The 23525-nt window shown below is 39.9% G+C and overlaps 1 protein-coding gene across 2 annotated transcripts in view; it reads left to right on the top strand.

Moving 5' to 3' along the window:
- Window positions 1–613: 613 nt before the first annotated feature.
- RB195_023544 (uncharacterized protein) overlaps window positions 614–23525 on the top strand; it is a gene marked incomplete at both ends in the record, with an annotated part of 28317 nt that continues 5405 nt past the window's right edge. Inside the window, 9 exons of one of the 2 annotated variants that reach the window (XM_064211018.1) lie at window positions 614–727; window positions 2114–2287; window positions 2420–2544; window positions 10502–10596; window positions 10656–10810; window positions 10866–11021; window positions 11082–11171; window positions 16202–16282; window positions 18131–18286. In XM_064211018.1, coding sequence (XP_064066899.1) covers window positions 614–727; window positions 2114–2287; window positions 2420–2544; window positions 10502–10596; window positions 10656–10810; window positions 10866–11021; window positions 11082–11171; window positions 16202–16282; window positions 18131–18286 — 1146 coding nt within the window. Of the gene's footprint in view, window positions 728–2113; window positions 2288–2419; window positions 2545–10501; window positions 10597–10655; window positions 10811–10865; window positions 11022–11081; window positions 11172–16201; window positions 16283–18130; window positions 18287–23525 lie in introns of those variants that run through there. The other variant, XM_064211019.1, reaches the window with a different exon arrangement.

The following is a 23525-nucleotide window of genomic DNA, read 5'->3' as shown; positions in this document are numbered from 1 at the left end:
AATGTTAAAGGCATCATCCATACCCCTAATTTCTACAACGAGTTCGATTGGAGCGCGCCAGCCTTGTGCACGCGCCTCATCTTCGAACCGTTTTTTACGGCAATTAGGAAGAAATGGACGGAATCACCCCTCTCTCAATAATCTGCGACATCGTATACGAATACTCCACCTGAAATCCGTACCACCTCAGATTCGTGTGGTGATGGCTTTAACGTGTTCAAGAGCTTACCCTAAACACGACAAAAAAAGAATTGAATATGAAAATTTGTTATACATCTATTCCTTGCATTTGATTAAAACTTTGCCTTCTCTCTTTTTAGAATGTTGCAGCTTTTTCAGTATTTGTACAAAGAGTTCTTTTCTATCTTTGGTGATTTCTTCTATGTGGATTATGTTTGTTATTTCGGTGCGTCTGTGTTTGTATTCCTTTTTTTTGTTAGAAATTGCAAAGTTTCCAGTGCTCTCGCCTTTTCATATTGTCGTAAATGAAAAATTCGTAGTCTTCGATTCCTAACTTTCGTTCCTACTTTTTTGTGGTGTTTATGGTAAGATCCTGCACATGTTTTTACTCCAAAAAAATGAGGTCGGTGTAGGACGGTTTCGACGATGTTAAATGAGAATGCTGGCGTCAGAAGGCGAGTTTCACAATGTTGACCAGAGGTGCACCAGCGCCAGGATGCAGAAAGATATGCTGGAGTTCCACAACCTCACGTTGAAAAATACTAAAGTTGGTAGGACGGGTCCTTCAGGGTCAGGTAGATGCGCCTATGCCGGAACGCAGAGAATGTAGTGAGATGAATTCTACTTCATACTTTTGCTTTCTGGGTCTCAAATTGGTGTTTCAGACTGCGCAAGAAAGCAGTAATATTGGGTGGCAAGCGTGTTGGCGCCAGAAAGCAATGGAACATATCTTACTGCGTCATGTTGATGCCGCTACCAAAAAGTAGAGAGGGAAGGGTTAGATGGGTTTCACGTCATGGTGCGTCAACACTAGAAAACATTAAAATTAGTGAGACAGCTTGTCTGCATGGCGAATTACCGAAATGTACTCCTTCGTATGTCCACTTCTCTGTACGCTATACTCATCGTGTTTGCCAAGTGATGTCTTCGGAAAATATATATGTGAGTGCAGATGTCCGCCTCAGTAGGAGCTAGCTGTTTACGTGTTGAAACGTAAGATCCTACCGTTATGAGTCTGAAGATGATTTTCACGTTATTTAGCACAATTAAACCATTCGATGTTAGCTTCAGAAAGCTATAGAATGAGGTGAGATGGGTACGGCGGCGTTGCATTGGTGAGCTGACACCAGAAAGAGCATGGAACTGCACAGTTGGCGCGACACCGAAAAAACTGGAATTAGCGCAATTGTTGAGTATAGCAGTGCCGGGCTGTAATTCTAAGTGGATTGCATGTCTACTTCTCCGTCTCAGGATGGTAATAGGCTTTCTTTGAAAAGTAGAAACAGGCATGCGAACAGGTGTTAAAGGTGTAGCTAAATGGTTCACTTTGCACGACGTGGAACCCGAACTTTGTCAGAACGATAATGACGTTCACATCGTTACATCGGATCTCGCATCGTCCTATGCTAACTATTGGAGAAAAGAACGAGAAAATCTAATAATCTATAAATCTTCGAATACTTTTGTAGTGGTGCCGACGTAATGTAGGTATGAAATTAAGTTTGAATATTCTGCAAGTGAAGTACCGACTCCGTTAATAACTATTAGAACTGTTTAATTTTTCATCAAAGTTTGAATTTCTTTTTAGAAAAAATGAACAAAGAAGTGTTTCTAGGAAAAGAAGAACCCAATTGCGTAGCAAAAATTTCCAGAATGTGCCACTACATTTTACTGATCGGTGAAGGCGAGCGAAGCGAGAAGCACAAATCTGAAGTCTGGCGCTAGCCCGACGTTCAAACCGGTTAAGGAATGAGTCAAATGCAAAGTCTTAAGCAAATCACAATAATTTTTTGAAGGATTTTTTCTTGGCACTTTCTCAGGAGTACTTTATCATCCTTTTAAATTGTTAGTGATTCTTACTCTATCAGGAGATGAACTTTATAATCAGTACTTCCTATCTGAATTTGATACATATTGACTTTCACCTTTTAAGATTCTGGGAACATCGCATATGTCCACCGTTTCCGGAATAGTGCGTCGCATCAGCTCATCGACGGTAAAGCATTACAGAAGGCATAGACACTCCACTGCTAGAAGTACTATTCTGTCAATGCAAGATGTAAACTCTCGACAACTTACAACAGCAGAGCATGTTGAAACTGGTGGGGTAAGACTATTTGCTAGGGTTTTTTTCAGATCATGTGGGATGGTATTCATCTTTGCGCCTTTTGCTATTGGTTTCTAATGTTTTTTCATCTGTTATCTATGCGCTGATGTGATAGTAACTCCGAACTTTCAGATCAAGTTCGAGATATATTTAAATTATTTTGGGGCGATGGGTATCACTCTTGCTGGACTTTTTGTATTGGGGTTGATTATGAGTACGAGTTTTTCCATGGCAAGAAATATCTGGTTGACCGACTGGTGAGTGTTTCTTTTCGTTGGTTATTAATAGAACATTTCGGATAAGAATTCTACGGGGCTACTACGCTTCTATCTCTCCGTTGCGGAACACAACAATGCAAAGGTTGTTTGATGAATTGGGTAAATAACTAAGTTAAAAGTTCTCCGTGAAGAGGACATGGTCCTGGTGTTTGCATTGCACAGTGCATTTTGTTCAATAAACCTTTAACGTTTCTAGTACCACGCTGATTGTCATTGTGGTCTTCATGACCATCTTATATTCCCAGTGTATTGCAGTGAAAGGGAAGGGTAACGGCGATCAAGAGGCAGCCGTTTGATATGTCGCCGCCCATTGAGGTAGTAACGGTCGATAACTGTGCCGCGCTGCTCGTGACCGCGTCGTTTCCGCCGCTGCAGCCTCGTCACTCCTCTTGCGTTCTGTCCGGCTACATTGCTCCTCTCTTACAGAGGACTTGGGGCATGAAATGTGTTAAATTATGAGATGTGTGAAAATATATGCATGTTATTCTTTTCCCTTGAGCTTCTTTTTGAGATAATTTTTACTTATGTAAAGTTACATTGGATAGAAGGATCTACTTCTCTTTTATTCCCAATAATATGCGCTTAGTTTATATATATATATATATACATGTACATATACATATATATATATATATATATATATATATATATATATATATATATATATATATATATATATATATATATATATACCAGTCTTCTGAATGTCCGGCTTTAGCCGGACTTCAGACTTTCTGTGATTTTAGCTTTGCTCCCCTTCACTGATCAATGGAAGTTCATAGTAGTGACATCTTCTGTAAAATTCTCTTTTTCTAGCAACGTTTTCTTCTTTCTTTTTTTTACTATAAATAAAGGCAAAAGATTTCATAGTCTTCTTTCTAACGCGTCAGCTCTACATTTTGAGAATATTCAAAAATTAGCTCCAAACACTGCGAAGACAGCGAAATGGGCTGTTAGCTCTTACAAGGTGATGTTTGATGTGAAGAAAACAAAAGGGAAAAACACAGGAAATAAACATTGCGAGCGAAGAAAGCATAGAGATATGAAGTTGGAAATGTGAATGAAGTGTTTGTTCTCCTGCTCCCATTTGTTTCTAGCATGCACTCCATTAGGAGGCCACTCACTTATTTATCGGATTACAAGGGGGTTAAGGAATTCTCCTGTGGTCCATCTGTCTCTTGCATCTCTCTTTTAGCCATCTAAGTTTTTTTTTTGCACAATTTGTTTAATAAAGTTGTCATCCAATGACGCGGCGCGAAGAATCCCTCTCTAGTATTGTTGTAGATGTCGTTACAGCCGAAGACGACTAGCTTTATTTAAGTCGAACACGCAGAAGAGAAATGTCCACATAAAACAACAGGATGGTCATAAAAGAATCCAACGCATCCGTTTGCTGATGCTGTGAACGATGAACGTGTGGGCAATGTGAAGTTCCTCAAATGGAGTACAGTGTCATGATAACAACGTATCACTCTTTGCTACTTCGTGATTTTGCTACAAATCTTTTGCTCCTTTATTATTATTTTTTATTAATTATTTTTTTTATTTCCTTATTTCCATTCTTCTTAATTCTTCTTATTTCCCTTTATCCGATAACATGTGCTCAATTTGCTTTATTCATATGTCACAACATTTTTGGACAATTAGTTTTCCACTCCTCTTGTTTTGTTCCCTTCCCAATCCATAATCTTCATCGCTCCGCAACGACGCAAGAGCTTCGCAGCTACTGTAGCAACCGTAATTGCGCGGAGGCGCCGCAGACAAGTTAGCCACTGCCAGCCGATTTTCGCGAATACCTTTTGTCCCGCATCCAACATCCATCCAACGGAGTCCACAGAAATTTACAAAAACTTATTTCGCTCCCAGTTATCAGATGTTAGATAGAAGGGGAAGTCAGGGATGATAACGGGTCTGACAACAACTAAGAACACATTTCGGCCTTGCTGGTCCTCCTCTTTGGAGCCGTAAAAATTTGCGTGTTGTTCTTGTGGAAGAGCACATCCGTAGCCTCTTCATCTGAACTGTGTGACGTACCAGAGTTCACCGCTAACAGCATCAGCCGCACAACACATGCAATCACCATCCAGAAAACTAGTAATACTCTGTTGCAATAAAAGAAATAAATTATTTCATAATAAAAAGCAGTAACTTGTCCTTCTATCTCTCTAGTCATCCGTCCGATTCATGCAGATTCCCACAAAGACTATGTGTACCTCAAAGTAACTGAAGGAGTGTTCACGGCGGATTTCTTATCCATTCTTGATAAAACTCTGTGAATTCGCACCAGCAAAATATCGAAACAATTTAGATTATATATAATCTAATATAAATAAATATAATATAGATATAGCGTGTAATTAGAGTGGGTGTGGCGCAGTTGTTCAGAATTCCGGTATAGCCACACGGTAGATGGTTCGAAACCCAAGCTTTTCATCCATCCGGGGTCCATAAATTGGTATGACCCTCTTTTGGGAGGGTAAAAACACTGACGTGATTATTGGATGGTCCCGCAAGTCATTGTATACACCCCTTCTTAAATCTCAACTATTACAAATTGCAATAAAAACGGCCTTGGAACACCCAAATACGCGAGTGACTTCATCTTTTTTTAGTGTCCAATTAAACCTGCGAGACAAGATTTCGGGGTCGGATTACGTCGAACCTGAGCAGTTAGGTATGAGCTCTGTAGCGGGCGGCGCTTTGTAAAGTGACGGGGAATACGTATAATGTTGTCTGGTCGAAATTCTTGCTTTATAACGTGAACGAACGAACTAAACGGGACTAAACTCTTGTGGTGCAGGATTGTGGTTTTAGTTTATGCTAGCTACGAATATGGTGTTGCTGCATTTGGGTTTCTAAACGCGATCATATTGCCTTATAATTTGCGACGTCTTGACGTGTGTAGTTTAAGGTTTCCCTTACTAGTTGTCTAGACGGCCTCTCGATCTTTGGAGTTCGTAGTTACCCGCGCGTCGGTCCTCGCAGAGCTCAAGATTTTCGGAAAACTGCTTTTTTGTGGTTTCAACGTCTCAGCTTTTATCATGCAGTTGCGGAAGTGCGAGCCAGCCCCATCTTCAAAAATTGAAGTGCAGCAAGCAGACGGTTTACTTGTGAATGATCACCAAGCGCTCATGTTTCTACCGCCATTTTCTGCTCCTAATAAAACTAATGATGATGCGTTGTCCAGATTTACAGTGCAAAGATTCAGAAAAGGTCGAACTTAGGAATATCTCATCTCTACCTGACCACTCTGCCTTTTTCCATCTGAAATTTCACCTAACAATCTGTGGGGCATAATATATTTCAATACAACTCGATTTTTGCCTTGAAACCTGCTGTTTGCTCTTTTCAAGAGCATATAAAGTGGGTGGTAGAGACTTAGGGTTTTCTATACTCTTAAAAATACAGACCGAGACGGTGGTTCAGAGGAATATCATATATATATATATATATATATATATATATATATATATATATATATATATATATATATATATATATATATATATATATATATATATATATATATATATGTATATACATATATATATATATATACACATATGTATATACATATACATGTATTATATTAATGTGCATTGCGGACATATATATGCTATATATAATAACGCGCTTAGTCTGTGTCTGTGTCTGTCGTGTGTCACGGAAATACTCTACCTTTTCACCATTGTCCAAAGCGAATTATGTAACCATGCATATTGGATTTGATAAGGCAAGTTAGTTTCTCTCATATGTTAGTGAGGGTCAATAAACTTTTATGTGAATGTATACTTCCATTTACTTTTGTATACTTGTATAATTTGCAAACTTTCATGCTGTATAATAACGGGCGTATTCGGTCACGTGTGCGTCTGTGTGTGAATGTCTTAGTTAAGAAATCCCAAAAAGATAGAGAGATGGATACCATGGCGTCGGTTTTCTGCGCTGGAGCCCCAATGCGGTGAAATTGGGTGAGACGGGTCCTACGAGGTCGGAATGGTGCGCCAGTGCCAGAAAACTATAGAGCGGGGAGAGACAGGTTCCACTGCGTCGGATTGGTGCGCGAGATCCACAACGCGGTAGAAAGGTTTCTGTGGTTCCTTCGCATACCTATTTCCCAGCATGTCCTCCTAATGCTGCTAACATCCTTTCCAAATTAAGGAGGTTTGAGAGAAACATGGAGGTAAAATTAAGCTGGATTGCTCTTCAAATATAGAACTGAGCTAGAGTTTAGGAAAAAAACCATAGAATGTTCCATTTATGCTTAAATTTTCGTTTCGTTTCCAAATAGTGGATGGATGTTTGAGAGAAGCATAGATGAAAATCAAGATTGATTGTTCTCCAAATATAGAACTGAGCGTTTAGGGAGAGTCTTTCATCTATGCTTAGATTTTCGCGTTAAAAAAGTTTAAGGAAGCGTTTATAGAAAAAAGCAATTCTAATTTTACAAAATGTCGCTACTGTTATTTCTTATTGATCGGTGAAGGCAAGCGAAGCGAACAGCAAAAAAAAAACCTGCTATCGGGGCTTTAGCCGGACGTTCAGGCTGGTCTATATATAAGTATGCATATGCGTATCAGCGTGGTACCGCGTATACGAGTCTCACAGGTGCGTATCGCAGGTACCCGCACCCTCCGAGGCAACCTATCCTTAGGGGTAAAGACTGGCAACGGTGGTTGTTAATTGCGCTGCGCAACAGTTAATAGCGTCAGCAGAGCACTGCGCTGCGTTTGCCTTATGTTCCTCCCATCACATCGTCCATCTTCGGCCCTCATCGTCTAATGAGGTGCGAAACGTGCCTCGCAGCAGCACGCCACCTCTGGTATTGCTTCTGTGCGGAGTATCGATCGCTTGCGTATAGAGATACATCGAACGATTGCACACGAAATCCCAGAAATAGAAAATAATAGTTGTTTATTTGTGTAAAACAAACAAACTTTTACAAATTAATGCAGCATTTTACGTGCATTAAATACTCTGTATAAATGCGAATATATATCTTCTATATATTTTTTTCAATCACAAATCTACGTCTTCCATCGACCAGGCTCTCGTTTTTACACTTTTTAACTCTTATTGGGGAACGTCTTCAGTTTCATTTATGTTTTCTGATGTTGTTTTGTTCTTGTACAATTGTTCTACGTTTTTGCTTCATTTCTCATTTTCTACGTTTTTTTCACTTTCTACGTTGCTATGTTATTATCTTTTTGTCACGGCACATGACCTCAGTGATGTGGTGATGGGTGGGCGTGACTTAGTGATCACAGCTAGCCTAAGATATGCCTGCTCTGCCCTACCGACAGCCTCTTCTGCAGGCACTTATTCGGCTGGAGATAATCGGCTGTGGGTGCCTAACGACCGTCCCCCGTGTCTCACTGCTATCTGCTGATTTCACCCGCCATCCTTATACACGCGCCGTATCCAGCTGCTCAGCAGTCGAAAGCCAGTGAGTTCTACTCGACTTGCTATTCAAGTGAAACCAATGAATAGGTTGCTGAGGGGACCAGAATGTATACACATAAAACTGATCTAACTTACCTCGTAGGAACTAAAGCGGTTCCCACGCCGTTTTTTAGGACGATTATGGAGGGGTGAACGGAACCACCCATGATCCCGCAATCTACAACCTTATCTCTAGCTTTCCTCGCGGATTCCCTCACCACGTCAGATTCGTGGCACGCTGCCTTTGAAGCAGCATATCACGAAAAACTCACCCAGGGAACCTGTACATTTCAGGTTGTGGATTACGGAACTCAGCATGCCTCAACTCAATTTCTCCTCATCGTCACAAAAACGGCATGGGAACGCGTTTGTTGTTACATTAAGTACGTTAGAACACGTCTTCTTACGTTTCAAGTTACTTCATAGACAAGAACGCTATCTTCCACGTCGTTTTTTGCGGCGATAACAACGAAAAGTGGAGCGGAGCCACGTTATGTTCTGAAATATCAATCCTAACTTTACGGGTTCCTTTGGGTTTCCATACTAAGTCACTTTCGTCATGTGCTGCCTTTAAACCAAATGCAATTAGGCAATTGAGTATACGCTTTTGGGGATGTACGAGCTATATGACCTGCACAGCTATATGACGAATGTTACCAAGATATTACAAAAGGTACTGTCGCCCATTTCAAATAGATCAAGTACCCAGAGGGAGCGTGAAAACTTTGCCAACAGCTCTCCGTTTTGTTACGATGAACTGCCGTCCATTATTCACCCGGAGGCAACCGTGCCGCTCGGTGTTGATAGGCACTTCACGCAAGATGTCAAGCATTCGCAGGATGGAACAAGAACGAATGGATGAATTCTGCATGAGTTGCAGATCGAGAGGGTTGGGCAGAGGTCTATTCAGGGACGACCTGCCTCGGCAAAGATGCGGGCAACCGCTTCAGACAATAACACCAGCCCGCCGATTAAGTAAGGGAGTGGCAATATAGAGATCACGAGATTCTCTTTAGAACACTAAGTCAAACAATTCTGCGAATTAGTCCTTGCGTGTATACTAAATCCTCAGATAAGGCTGAGTTTATTGGATTGTCCCTACGAATAAAGTTCGTTCTTTATTGTAATTGATCTGTTCAGGTCGGGTGCGGAACAAGAGGTACCCGTGAAAACCGGCTGACCGCTCCTGTCCTCCCTTCAGCACCGCGCTCCTCCGCGTAATTACGGTTGCCGCTCCACCAGCTAGACATTCTCCATGACCGCCTGAGATCACCTACACCCCGCCTCCCTATTGCTCTCTGATCAAAGCCGCGCGCGACGCTCGCGCCGCGCCAAAGCGGTGAATAGTGTGAATTTTGAAGAGAGGGGGAGTGAAAAACGAACTGCCGAAGCGAATTCTGATGTACGGGTATAGTAAACTAAGCGCATATTATTGGGAATAAAAGAGAAGTAGATCCTTCTATCCAATGTAACTTTACATAAGTAAAAAGTACCTAAAAAAATGTTACAGGGAAAAGAATAACATGCATATATTTAAGTTTTCTATATAGACTAGCAGTGCATAAGTATGTGTTTCTCATGATGCCATTCAACGAATTCATGTTCAACTTTCAACTGCGACAGCTATAATAACAGCAACTTTATGCTCTTATTACTTTGTACACATTCTTTAAACTCCTTTCTACATTTTACCTTTTCAATTTTTCTATTTAGATATGTTTATATGGAGCGCAACTTAAATATTTTAGTGCTTCCTTGTACGTTTTATAGAATGAAACTTTACATGCTTCTATAAGCTTCTTTCAGCAGCGTTTTATCGCTTCATTTCTATTTATTCTCTGCATAAAATTAATATGACAGGTTAGGTGTATTAGTGGCGAACCGAGACCTTTGTATCCTCGAGATATACCTTTAGGTACAGTGTACGTCTGCGAGGGATTATTCGCGCCTCGTTAATCGTTGTATGCAAGTTTTACCCAGCTAGATAAGCAAAAAGAAATCCTTAGAAAGTGAAAAAAGTAAAGAAGATAGCATAACACCGATCAGTGGGACATTTTTTGAAACATCTCTTGCATTCCCAGAAATGGATGTGTTTTCCACTTAACAATCGAAACAGGATAATTTCATTTTCACTCGCATTTCTAAATGGCATATCACTTATAGAAACCCATTTCATTCTTTCTTTCTTTTATACTAATTTACAAGCAGACCTTCAAACAACATGTAATACCAGGTACTTTCCTTTCCGTTCGGTTTTAAAAGCGCATCATAAGAGCTGTAGGCGCGGTGAAAAAAAATCGTCGGAAGAGCGGTAGACGCGGCGAAATGGGAGGGGAGGGTGATGTGGGCGGAGCGTCTTGACGACGTAGCACAAGAGGAGCAATCAGGCTACTGACGGTATCAGGAGACGCGCGGTGCAATTAACGACGCTCATTAGCCTCCTGGATACGCGGCGGCACATCATACAGGTACCTCTTGACCGTTCCCCGTTCAGGTCAGACCACAACACAAGTGTAATGAACAACACCCAACGCCTTCATTCGTTGAGGATGCGACTCGGAGTGTTCGCAGTCCTTGGTTTTGGTGAAGGTAGGTTTACTATGTTCAGTGCATGTTCTGCGGAGAATTTTTGAACTTTATAATTTTAGTGTTTTGTCTATTCATTGCTATTGTTTCCTTGCTGTTTGGTGGTGTTTCGGCTTCAAGAAATCTTCACAACCCACTTCTTCATTCGATATTTCGTGCTCCAATGTCCTTTTTTGACACAACGCCTTTCGGACGAATATTAAACCGCATTGGCAAGGTACTAGTTTTAGCCGCTGCCCTGTAATTAAGCGATCCCGTAAAAATCCTGTCAGGATATTGAGACCGTTGATCTACTGCTGCCGCTGAATGTCCAATTTTTTATGCATTGTCTTATGCAAGTGCTTTCAACTTTGGTAATTGTTATGATATCAACTCCAGTCTTCGGAGTAGCAATAGTACCTCTTGCTATCATTTATTTTACGATAATGGTGAGTTAGGGCAGATATTTGTCTTTGAGAGTGGTGCTCTCAATATTTTTGGTTGTTCAGAGGTATTATATTGCTACTTCTCGGCAGCTTAAACGTCTGGAGTCTATCTCTCGTTCGCCCATATACAGCCATCTTGGTGAAAGCATACAGGTGAGCGACTCGTGTCTGAAGTTGCACCCGGCTGTGAGAGGCTCTGCATCTTGGACCAATGCAAATACGTCGCAAAACTCGAAGTTCAAGAAGAATAGGCTCGGAGCAAACTATAAAATGAGTAATTTTCAAACTCCTGCCATACAAGAGAACAAGAGACTTAGGTGATGAGCGGTAATACAGTGAAGAGTAAGAAGAGAAGTTGAGTAATTTGGATTTAAAAGTAAGCTGAGGAATGACGCTTAAAAATGGATTTTTTGATGTATTAAATTAAATAATTAAATTAAATTAAATACAGGGATTCCAAATTGCATTCCTCTTTCTCACCTCAGCTTCCGGTTCCATTTGTATTTCTTGTCATTTCATTTCTCATTCGGCATCATATTTGTCTTACTTGAGTTCTTTGCTTTGAATCGCAACACAGATATGTGACAAGAACACTTACGCTCAGTGGGACACAATGCGCATAGGAAATAACGGAATTTCTCAAATGCGACTGAACCCTCTTCAGCATCTCTTGCGGACATACTGGAGAAACTATTTTCTCTACAACAACCTAATTCATTTTGTTCCAATACTGACTATGATAACCAGGTTATGGAGAAACTACGAAAGAAGGCCATAGCGGTCCTGAGAAACATATTTAGCGATTTCAGGCCTTAATCGGAATGACTGTATCTTAGGTCTCATTTCAAGGTTTTTTTTTTTTTGAAAGAGGAGCTCTCTGCTAGTGTTCAACGATTTTTGAGATAATAAAGTGAATCAAGCTTTCTTCATATTTAAAGTCACAATTTCAAGGGAAAATGAAATTATCGAAATTGCCGACATCAATCACACCAGAGAAAACGGTCGCTAGGTCCCCTCAGGGGATTATGCGCAGCCGAATAAGCGCCTACAGAAGAGGCTGTCGGTAGTCCAGAGCCGACTTAGCTTAAGCTAGCTGTGATCATTAAAGGCATCACCCCACGAATCTGAGGTGGTGCAGATTTCAGGTGGAGTATTTTTATAAGGAATAGTAGATTATGGAGAGGAGGGTGATTCCGTCCATTTCTTTCTAATTGCCGTAAAAAACGGCCCGGAAGATGCGGCGCCGCACAAGGTTGGCGCGCTCCAGTCGAACTCCGTGGAGAAAATAGTGTGCCAGAACGCCTGAAGCCGTATCTTCCGTGCCGTTTTTTACGCCAATTAGCAAGAAATGGGCAGAATCACCCACCTCTCCGTAATTTACAATCCCGTATACGAATACTTCACCTGAAATCCGTACCACCTCAGATTCGTGAGGTGATGCCTTTAAGACAGCCGCGTCCCCCTCCCACTCATCACCACGTCACTGAGTCCGTGCGCCGCGTTTGTGTTGAGTGATAGAGTTGGATTCTAGGAGAGTTTAAATAACAAAAAGGTAAGATTACAGCAAAGTAGAAAGCAAAAAAAAAACGTAAGAAATGAAAATGCTGGAAATGAGAGTAAACAAATAGAAAATTTCCAGAACAACTAAACAACATCAAAAAGTATAAAGCTGGCAACGTTCTAAAATTTTGAGTTTTGTAGTTGTTGTAATTGTGTAACAGCTGTTGTAGTCGCTGATTTTGTGATACATTTGGTGAAGGCATCACCGTATTGGCTTGTGGCTCCGAAACAATAAAATCTGACATTTTCTAATGTTAGGTTGAATTAAGTTTCTTTTTCAATCAGCCGTTTATTCACTGTTTTTTTTTGTTGCTCTTTTCCCTGTTCGTCATCATATTTGCCACAATTATTTTCTCCACTTTTTTTTCTTCTGAAATCCTTTTTCATGCAAAAATCTGAAACCTCCTTTACCTCTTCTTAAGAACTTCTTTGACGCAGTCTAAAGTGGTGTGTTTATCAGCATACGAATCCCTCAGCCAACGCTGAACGTTTTGAACCAACGGTGCCCTACGGTGCATTCGAAGGCATATTCATTACTTCACGCTTCGATTAAATTTTGGACTAGATCTGTATGTGCGTAGTGGGGTAACTTGAATTCATCAAGCTAAACCTTCTTGAACTTCCTCTCTTAGCAGTATTTGTACGGATTGTTTGATATCAAACAAAATAAAGTCTTACAAAATATGCTGGTATTAATTGATACATATTTTCGTTCTATTTTCTTGAGCCATGAGACTCACATGTTTCGATTTGTTTTTTCACAGAAATTAAATATAGGATTATTTTCTATTTCTGGCATTTCGTGTGCAGTCGTTTGATACATCTCTATACGTTAACGATCGATACTCCGTACAGAGGCAAGAGCAGGGATGGCGTGCAGCTGCGAGGCATGTTGCACAACGTATTAGATGATGAGGGATGCCGATGGACTGCGTGATAGGTGGGACATAAGGCGAACGCAGCGCAATGCTCTGCTGATGCCATTAGGTGTGACGCAGCGCAACTAACGATCGCCATTGCCAGTAATTTCCTCTAAGGATGTTGTTCCGAAATCTGTGGGTACCCAACTATACCCACTTCCTCGTTGCGATTGACAATTCTGCCGCCATCTTTCGATAGAGCATCGAAGAGAACCCTTAACTTTCATTTTTTTCATCTCTGTACGTGTTCTCGTTCTCTCTAAAGCCAGTGGGAATAAACTCAAATTTAGGAAAAATTCACTATTTTTCTCAACTAGCCTACAGAAAAACTAGGAAAGATAGAAACACAGGATTTTTCACCTACATGGACAAAGTCCACCTCTCCAAAACTGCAAAATCGGAAAACCTGAAACTTCCCGTGATCATCGTTACTCTGCAGCCTACTTTGCACTAATTTTACCTCTACTTGCAGTTGTAGGTGCTTTTTATCGCATCGTCTGGCGTCAAATATATATATATATACATGTATATGTATATGTATATATGTATATATATACATACATATATACATATACATATATGTATATGCATATATATATATATATATATACATATATATATATATATGTATATATATGTATATATATGTATATATATATATATATATATATATATATATATATATATATATATATATATATATATATATATGAAGAGTTAGATGAGAAATGCTGACTTAACTCTTTTACGCTGGATGCAGAAAGCCAGTGTCTGTTCGTGTTGTGAAAGCTGCTTGTTCGTTCTGGGATTAATTCCTGACCTTAATAATAAAAGCAGCGAGTACACCATGCTGTGCCACTGCGCCACCCACTAACACTACATGCAATTATCACTAAGCCTCTCATAAAGGTGCACATTACCTATCTTAGTAAATAATCGGCTCTACAATACATGGAACAGGCCGTAAGGGATGAATATCGAAACAATGTGCAATCTATAGCGGAAATGAACTTCGCCTCCTATGATCTCATAGTACTCAATACGGAGTTACCACTGTTTCATTCCATTCTTCTCAAACAAAATGAGTAGACAGAAATTTGCAATGGTCAGATTTGATAATTGTGGCAGTAAGTTAATTTCTCAAAAGGATCAAAATTTTTAGGTCGTTGCATGCATTTTGAACGATTCATTTTCGATTTCATTATCTTCACTACTTTTCCATGTCATTTACAATGCATGATCAATTAATGAATTCATTGGTTTGTCTCATATTGATAGCTGACTGTGAATACCAGATACACATTAGTTAAACACATTACTTCCTTTATCAGAAGTGCAAAGATCTTTGCTGACTGTGAATACCAAATACACATTAGTTAAACACATTAGTTCCATTATCAGAAGTGCAAAGATCTTTGCTGACTGTGAATACCAGATACACATTAGTTAAACACATTAGTTCCATTATCAGAAGTGCAAAGATCTTTTTCGTTTTGTTACTTATGGGCCATCATCTTAGCTGAACTAGTTTCGCTGTACAAAAATCGGGTCTTCCTCAGTTATTTATCTAAATGTGACACTATTTTACCTCAAAGGCATGTATCAAATGTGACCCTATGCGACCCCTCCACTCTTGCGACTTCCTGTTGGGAAAATCACAACTTACGCTCGGTCCTGTCTGCAAAGTTAAAAATGAGATTAAGAATTTCAAATGAAATGTGTTCGACTTCTGCTTCAAATTATACTTCATACTGTAGGAATCAAGTGAAGACAACAATGAACCTAATTATGTTGAAAAAAGACAGCCTGCACACTAACAGGATTATGTGTTGTTGTCGTGGAATCCATGCTGGTGGTAATGGCATGGTAGAGATATCGTTTTCGTCAGACCTATATGTTGTATTCCCAGTGTTTTATTTCAATTTAAAATAGTCATCTCGTCGTAGGGCAAAAATTTTGATGCGGTGGTCTTTATATCGAAAATGTGATTTCCTCGTCACTTGTATAATAAATAGTCTTGAGTAAGTTATTTTAGAATGGAAACGCTTGTAGGTAGCAGTAGTGTGTGCAAATTCATGGAATGTGCATCACAAACAATTCATGAGAAAGAGTATAAGCGTGTTCACTAACCTTGTAGCTGACGATATAACAGCGAGTTATTTGGTCTTTCTTCAAAACTACTTTGCTGTTAGGATTTTACCTTTAGTACTGCAACCGCTTTATTCACCTTCAGATCTGATCTGTCGAACTGCTCTAAAAAAATGCTGCATCGACGATACATGTTGATGTAGTTACGTCCTTTATAACAAAAAGGGAGAATGTAGGAATGAGTTTTCAGAAATAGGATTTACTCAGATATTCCTTCAAAACTCTATGTTCTATTATCATTCTTTGACGTTCGCGCTAATTCGGACGTCTTACTTCTTTTCTTGTTACTATTTATTGTGATACTCTTCTCCTTCGTTGTATGGAAAAGATTCGTAAAATATCGTACAGTGCTTATTTACAGCTTTTTTAAAGCATTTTTCCTTAAACAAGAGAAGTAGGTAGACGCTACCCCTGTTTGAATTTCACGCCGGGTTAGCATTGGTTCAGTGGCGGAGCCTCCTGCCGTCGGGTGCACTTCAGATGTAATTCAGGTGAGTGAAGAACAGTACTTTTGTTTTCAAAAAAAGACAACAAAAACAAAAGAACCGCTCCTAGGGTGCATCAACGATACGTGCCTATCGACTAACGGAACGTTTTGCGATAATGTCTGAGCAAAAGGTTGATGCGCATGTGCAAGTAAGTGTCATCTGGGGGTCTTTAATGCTATATATATATATATATATATATATATATATATATATATATAGCATTATATATATATATATATATATATATATATATATATATATATATATATATATATATATATATATATATATATATATATATATATATATATGATATTACTCTGAACCACCGTCTCGGTCTGTTTTCTTGAGTATAGAAAACCCTTAGTCTCTCATTACGCCCTACAGATTGTAAGGTGAAATTTCAGGTGAAAAAGGCAGAGTAGTCAGGTAGAAATGGGATACTCCTAAGTTTGACCTTTTCTGAATCTTTGCATTGTAAATCTGGACAACGCATCATCATTTGTTTTATTAGGAGCAAGAAACGGCGGTAGAAGCATGCGCGCTTGGTGATCATTCATAAATAAACCGTCTGCTTGCTGCACTTCAATTTTTGTAAGTGGCGTCGTTTCGGAATTACAATCCCGCTGTTGTTGCTTTAAACAGTCACGATGCCAAAATTCATCCTCCTTTCATAGTCGTCTTTTGAGTCTGCCCTCTAATGTATCGCTATCCTGCTCGCTGTCAGTAAGAGCTGCCAGCGCATACATTCAGTATCTTGTGATACAGAGACATAGTTAGTATCTTGTGATACAGATAACTGCGAAACAAGTTTATAAAGAATTCCATAGAGAAGTCCAGTTCACGAAATATAGATGTTACAGCACCAAATATCCACACAGCAATCCAGTGCTGTGTGACGTCTTCACATACTTCTTATTGCCATGCCCTCATCATTCTTGTTATTTTTTCCCTACAACTATGAAAGAAGCTGCGTAGCTGTTGCGTAATTGCGATTCTTTGGACTAACAAATAATTTATGGTTGTTTTTTTTTCAAACTTACCAATGTAAAATAGAGCTACGGAATACTGGGAGAATGTTGTAAATAATTTGATGAAGAATTCCTCTCTTTCCACAAGATGGTAGTACTTACCACATTGAAATATATAATGCAACATTAGAGGATGAGAATAATTAGAACCCCTGTATTGTTCGAGAGCTATATTGGAAGTGAACAACATTTCCTCGTACGAGAACCCGTCAGCAGTTTTTTTTTTTTTAGCAGCTGTAAATCAGTTTTTTTTCAAAAAAAAATCTTCCAAATCGTGTTCGCCCCCCTAGTTACATGTACTTGTAATTGTCGTCGACCGCCCGCCAGTGGATTCGGCGCGTGGACAAGGATGGGGCATTCTAGAATGAATTCATTCGCGGGAGCAAACGATACTTAGCACGACGTTTTTCAAGACGATTAGGGAGAGTTGAGCGGGCCATAGTCGTACTCGCAATCTACATTCCGAACTCTATAGTTGTCCAATGATACCAAAACATCGACTGTTTCATGACACACTGCCTTTAACCAATAGCTTTGGGAAAGTACTAGTGTACTAGTATTAAAACTGCTGGTTACCTTTCCCATTATCCGAGATTTAGCTGCCAGTAAGCTTTATGAAGCTGAGAATTTACTTTCGGCTTTCTAAACACTTCAGATTGTTGGGGACAAGGCAAATTGTACAGGAAAGCATGTAAGACGCGACTGTTAACACTCCTGAGAAAAAAGAAGCAAAAAACGATTTTGCAAATGTCTCTGAAAGTACTTGTGGATACATTTCATTCAAAGTAGAAGTAAAAAATAGTAGTTTGGCCGAGGATGATTGCAGTGAAGCATACCAAACCAAAAGAAGAAGTGGATTGCACGTGGGATCAACTCACAAGATACTCCTTAGTTTCTACTGCTTTAATCATCTCTTAATAGCTTGACTTTCAAAATACATTCTTTTGGCACTTTTTCGATTTCAGTGTCGCTACTTTGGATACGTTGCTAATCGATGGATGTCTGTTCGTCTAGAATTGCTTGGTAATTGTGTTGTACTTTTTGCCGCACTCTTTGCTGCCCTCACAAGAGATTCTACAACCTCTGGCGTTATTGGATTGTCTGTGTCCTATGCGCTCAATGTGAGATATGTTATACTCATTTTCTTTCGACCATTTCGGTCTCTAGCAATATTTTTCACATGAATCACCTGGAAGCACTGGTTCAAGTTTCATGTATATATTATATTATATTATATATTGTACATTAATATATTACACTACATAATATATAATATGATATAATTTAATATAATATTGCATAATATTATATATATATACTTATATATTTATATACGTGCAATTATATATATATATATATATATATATATATACATATATATATATATATATATATATATATATATATATATATATATATATGCTAAACTTGTAATGAACAAGTGAAAAGTGCTCTGTTGCTTTTGGAGACTTTCCTTCGGTTGGTCTGCCGCAACCTTCTTTTTCAAATTCCGGTTCCAGTGGCCCCCTAAATCCCTTATATAATCGTAATCATATAATATATCATATAACAATCATTGGCAAAAGCCGGAAATCCACGCTGGTAGTTGAGGTTCGCTCTGCTTCTCATAAAGGCAGCAAATTGACGGTGTGGGGGATATAGGATAAAGTGTCTGGCATTAATCAATCCGCTTAGGATGCGCCCCCACGTTCACTCAATTTGGAATCGTTTCAGGTTGAGCGAGTAACTGGCCTATACAATGACTGGCGGGGGCTTGTCGATGTGTCAAGTCAGTGTTTTTATCCTCTCAGACAAATCTGGTACCAGTTTATCGAACCCGAAGGGATGAAAGGCTTGGTGAGCACTAGGGCGGATTCGAACTTCCGACCAATCGTGCAGGCAGCGGAATCTCTAACCGCTACACTTCACCCGCCAGGTGTGGGGTCTCATAGTCGGGGAATACACAGGGGTGGACTGATGAAGAGGCTCCCATATATTTTCCCTACACGGGATCACGTATCCAGTCAATATGCTCGAGGAGACGCCAACATGCTTTGACAAAGCTACGCTCCAGTCGTTCATGAAGACACAAACAACCATCGCTGGTGCTCCCTTAGCTATAGAGACCCACTCAACTACATGGTTACAATAAAGTGTAAAAAAATACTTGTTGAGAGTTACCGAATCAAACAGAGCAACAAGGTGTACAATATAGTAGCTCGTAATGTGGAAAGGAAACGAATGGTCACGACATTTAAAAACCAATGTACTTAATACTAAATTGACACATTAAATTGTGTGGAGGTCCTGTGAGTGCGAAGAAGAGAATCTCGTTTGGGTATGAATCTCAGAAAGTTAGAAATCTATACAAATAAACTCTTCTTTTTCCACGAAGTCAGAGATGCAGGAGGTCCCTCTCAATTATCTATTTTTTATCCATACCACCAACTTTTTATCACTTTATTCCTTTCCATGTGTATTTACTTGTTTAAAAACTTAGCCGTTAGTTCCACAGGGAGACAACTTAGGCTCACATGAACAAGGAACGTGAACTTACATGATCTCTATCCTCATCCCCGTTACTCTTGAGGAGAAGTGGGGATGAACATGGAGATGTTGGTGTGTTTCTCTTGTGTACGTACCTTAAATTAAGAGGATAAGATTTCTGAGGTGTCAATCCATTTGGGAAGCGCCAACGCGTTTTCAAAGCAGTTTTCGGAATCGTTGAGGTTTTAGAACGTGTGCTGGCCTATGCAATGACTTCTGGGAGCCGACGTATCAGGTCAGTGTTTTATCCTTCTAGATGAGTCTAGTACCAATTTATCGACCATAGAGTGGGATTTCGCACCAGCTATCGTGCGGTCACAGCACACCTTTTACCGATTGAACTACACCCACCCTTACAAATTTTATTTTGTACTGCAAATTACACATATGAAAATCTTCGTTAAGAATTAGAGACATTCTTATATAAAAAAAATCCAGCAAATGCGTCTTATTTCCCAAAATAGGTTAGTAGCTCGTGAACTATATGACAGCCTATCAAAAAAAAGCTCTGTAACTATCGATTGACATCATCACCCTTTCAATGCGCCTGCGATGCAGCGTATAAGTAGTGGCAGATAGGCCGAGTCAGCTATTTGGCATGGGAGGAAGACGAATTCACGTAAGGTACACCCCACCGTTAATTGATCGCGAAAGGCATGATCGAGGACATGCTTAAATTCCTGCCCATAGGGGTATGGATATCGCCTGTGCTCACTTGTATTCCCGTATTTCGCCGATTTTCTTGAGCGGGCACCAGTAATACTTCCCTTTGTCCCGATCTCGCAGAGATCTTTTTGCGAAGAGAAACCATTGAACAACTTGTGCGATTGAGATAGAAATATTCGAATCGAATTGAAGAGCATCACGTGATTAGTCTATCTAATTTTACTCCCTTTGGCATATGCGGCAGTGCCTCTGATGTTCGATCGATGACGCAGGGCTGAACTTCGAATCCTCTTTTTCGCTTGGGCGAAGTACCACCCTTTCAGTTGAGCATTCTATTACGCCGATCGCACTTTCCTCTTGCTTGCGAAATGATCAAGCTTCCGAAGTTTAGATCAAAGCAGAAAGAACGCTGATGTTGAATGTTCGAGCAGGGAGACTTGTTCTTCCCCGCAACGACCTCGATGTCTTGTATGCTCCCCACGCCGGACGTTTCCTTGTATCCAGCTCGGAGATCTGGTCGTTCTTTATATCAATTTTTTGGTCTTGATACACATAGCTAGACCACTCAGATATATTCATCCCGTGAAGCGTGAATAGGCATCACGGGATGATCAAGATACCCATCTGCTCCTCATCGTGTTGTCCAAGTTCAGCTGGAGACCGATCTTTTTACACGTTTCATCAAATTTGATCAACATTTATTCCACCTGGCTGATGTTTAGTGTTATCAGAACGATGTCATCACCGAAACAATCATGGTATAACTGCTATCCATCAACTTTGCGTCCATGTGATCCCATTCCAATTCTCGCATCATGTTTTCGAGAGTGGCACTGAACATTTTGGGTGAAATTGTGTCACCCTGACGATTGTCTCTTTACGTCGCTTGTGATAATATTTTAGTATGGAGAAATTTTGGTCGTGAGGTTGTCACATAACTCGCCAAGTATCTTAACGTTTTGAGTAGGGACGCCTTGGTTGTCTAATGCTTCTATGACCGCTTATATCTCAACTCAATCACAGGGCTCCTTTGAGTCGATGAAAGTGATATCTTATGCTCTCACGATATTTTTTTAAAATGAGTTTTGAAACGGTGCGTATATGGTCACTTGTACTGAAAACTTTTATTGATCGTTTCCTTCATCTGATGTTCTTTTAATCCCGTTTAGGAGTACTGCTGCGAAGAGTCTGTAGACGACACACGATGAGCAGATTGGGCGATAGTTACCGAAGTCGTGAAGATCTCTCTTCTTGTACACTACCACGATCTTGCTGGTTTTCCATTGATTAGCAACCCTGCATTCCGACAGATGATCGACTCTAAATTACGACATTTCAATTGTTTCTCGTATTCTAGATATCTCCGCGAGACTACTGTCCCATCCGTGAATGCTGAATTCTCCTTGGCTAGAACACTGTCTTTAGAATATTTTTTGATTACTGCAGCTTGTACTTCATGGCATTAAGAAATGTTACGGACGTAGTGTCTATGTTGCTCTCTCATGATGTAAAAAATCAAGTTAAAAAAAATGAGTTTAAAAAATGTGAAAAACTTGAAATCAATGTCTGATTTGGCCGGTTAAGTGCAAGTTCTGGAAGAAGCATATCACGAAATTGTGGATGTTGGAATCTTTCTGCAAAATGACTATACTAAAGGTGTAGATCATGAGTTAGCGTCAAGGCGTACAATAGATGAGTTGCGAGCGGGCGTACAATAGATGAGTTGCTGACTGTGTTTTCTTCGCCTCTTTCCTTGCTGCCATATACGGCGCGTGCGCCTATTCTCGCATACTTGGCGGGTCATCGTCAGCTTTGATCAATGAAGCGATTGAATCGTCACTCTACCTCGATGTGATTAGCATAATCGTGAGCAGCTCAGACTGAATCAGGCTCAAGCCCAGTTGGCAAGGTATTGTTTGGTGTAGGTGGAAAATCCATGGGAACCGATAGGGCGACATGATCGATACTTCTCCACCGAGCTATTATCACATTCGTAAAAGTTTGGTTGAGATCTCGGTTGAAAAGTTGCTGCTGTGTTTAGAGCAAAAGCAGACCGAAATTAACGAAGTCGACATAATCGGTCAACTACACTCATGGTATGAGTGAGAGACCTGAAATCTGCGTCCTGTCCCAAAGAGTGCACAAACAGACAAACACACAGCATTTTCTTTATAAGCTTATGTGTAAAGTAAATGTGGAAAATAGAAAGGAAATACAGATTCTAGCTAACACATCAGATGAAGATAGATGGGCTAACAAGTCCTAACTACTGTTGAAAGTTTTCTTGATCATGTGGACTTAATGTCGTTGTTTGCTTTGAGTGCTTCATCAAAAATTCAGTGAGGAAGTGTATAGGTTTTCCAGAAGTTGAGAGAGGCAGAAAGAAATTAACCGGGTCAGCAAAGTCCAATGAATAAGAGAAATATGTCGTGCACGGTGTGTTGTGTACATGTACTGTCAGTATCCTGACTTCTGTCACTTCTGATAACATAATTGGAGTGACAAACAAATCGTACATTTGATTCTCTTTAACAATTTCTTGAGTTGGGCTATCTCCAGTATATTTACATTTGTCCTTATCGCTTTTGTCACAAGGTTCTTGTCACACTGGATTTTGTTCTTCTTGGTACCTGTACTAGTACCTCTAGCCCTCAATAGTTGACCCTGCACAAAAACTAGGATCCTCTCTTTCACTTTGACCACGAAATGTTCTAGTTGTCATCCTTTCAATGGAGCATTCGACGGGGCTGACTGCATATTCCTTCAGCAGGTGTTAACGACGGTACGTGTAGTTGGGCGTTCTTTCTCTTAATTACATTCCCAATGCTTTTGTATGCTCATAGATTTGGTCGTTTTCTCCTGCTCTGCCTTGAAATCTTATTTTTCTCCGTTTTCATGTTGATCTCCGTCGTTGAAAGTTATGATCGGTACCACATTGCTGAGAGTGGCAATGAGGGAGATTGTAAACATTACTCTATGAAACCTCACCCTGACAATTATGCTATGGTGGAACGGCAAAGATTGTGCTTCTGAAGTCACTATATTTAGAAGGGATTGGAGTTCAATGTTCCTTTTTGTCTGCACAGTCTTGTATTTGAAACCATTTGTGTTGAATATTCCTTGAAGCCTTTCTCAATTGCTTGCCTG

The sequence above is a fragment of the Necator americanus genome, chromosome X, assembly GCF_031761385.1.
Source record: "Necator americanus strain Aroian chromosome X, whole genome shotgun sequence".
Classification (NCBI taxonomy): domain Eukaryota; kingdom Metazoa; phylum Nematoda; class Chromadorea; order Rhabditida; family Ancylostomatidae; genus Necator; species Necator americanus.
Note: the sequence above shows the minus strand (reverse complement) of the source record. Positions and strands in the feature narration are given on the sequence as shown.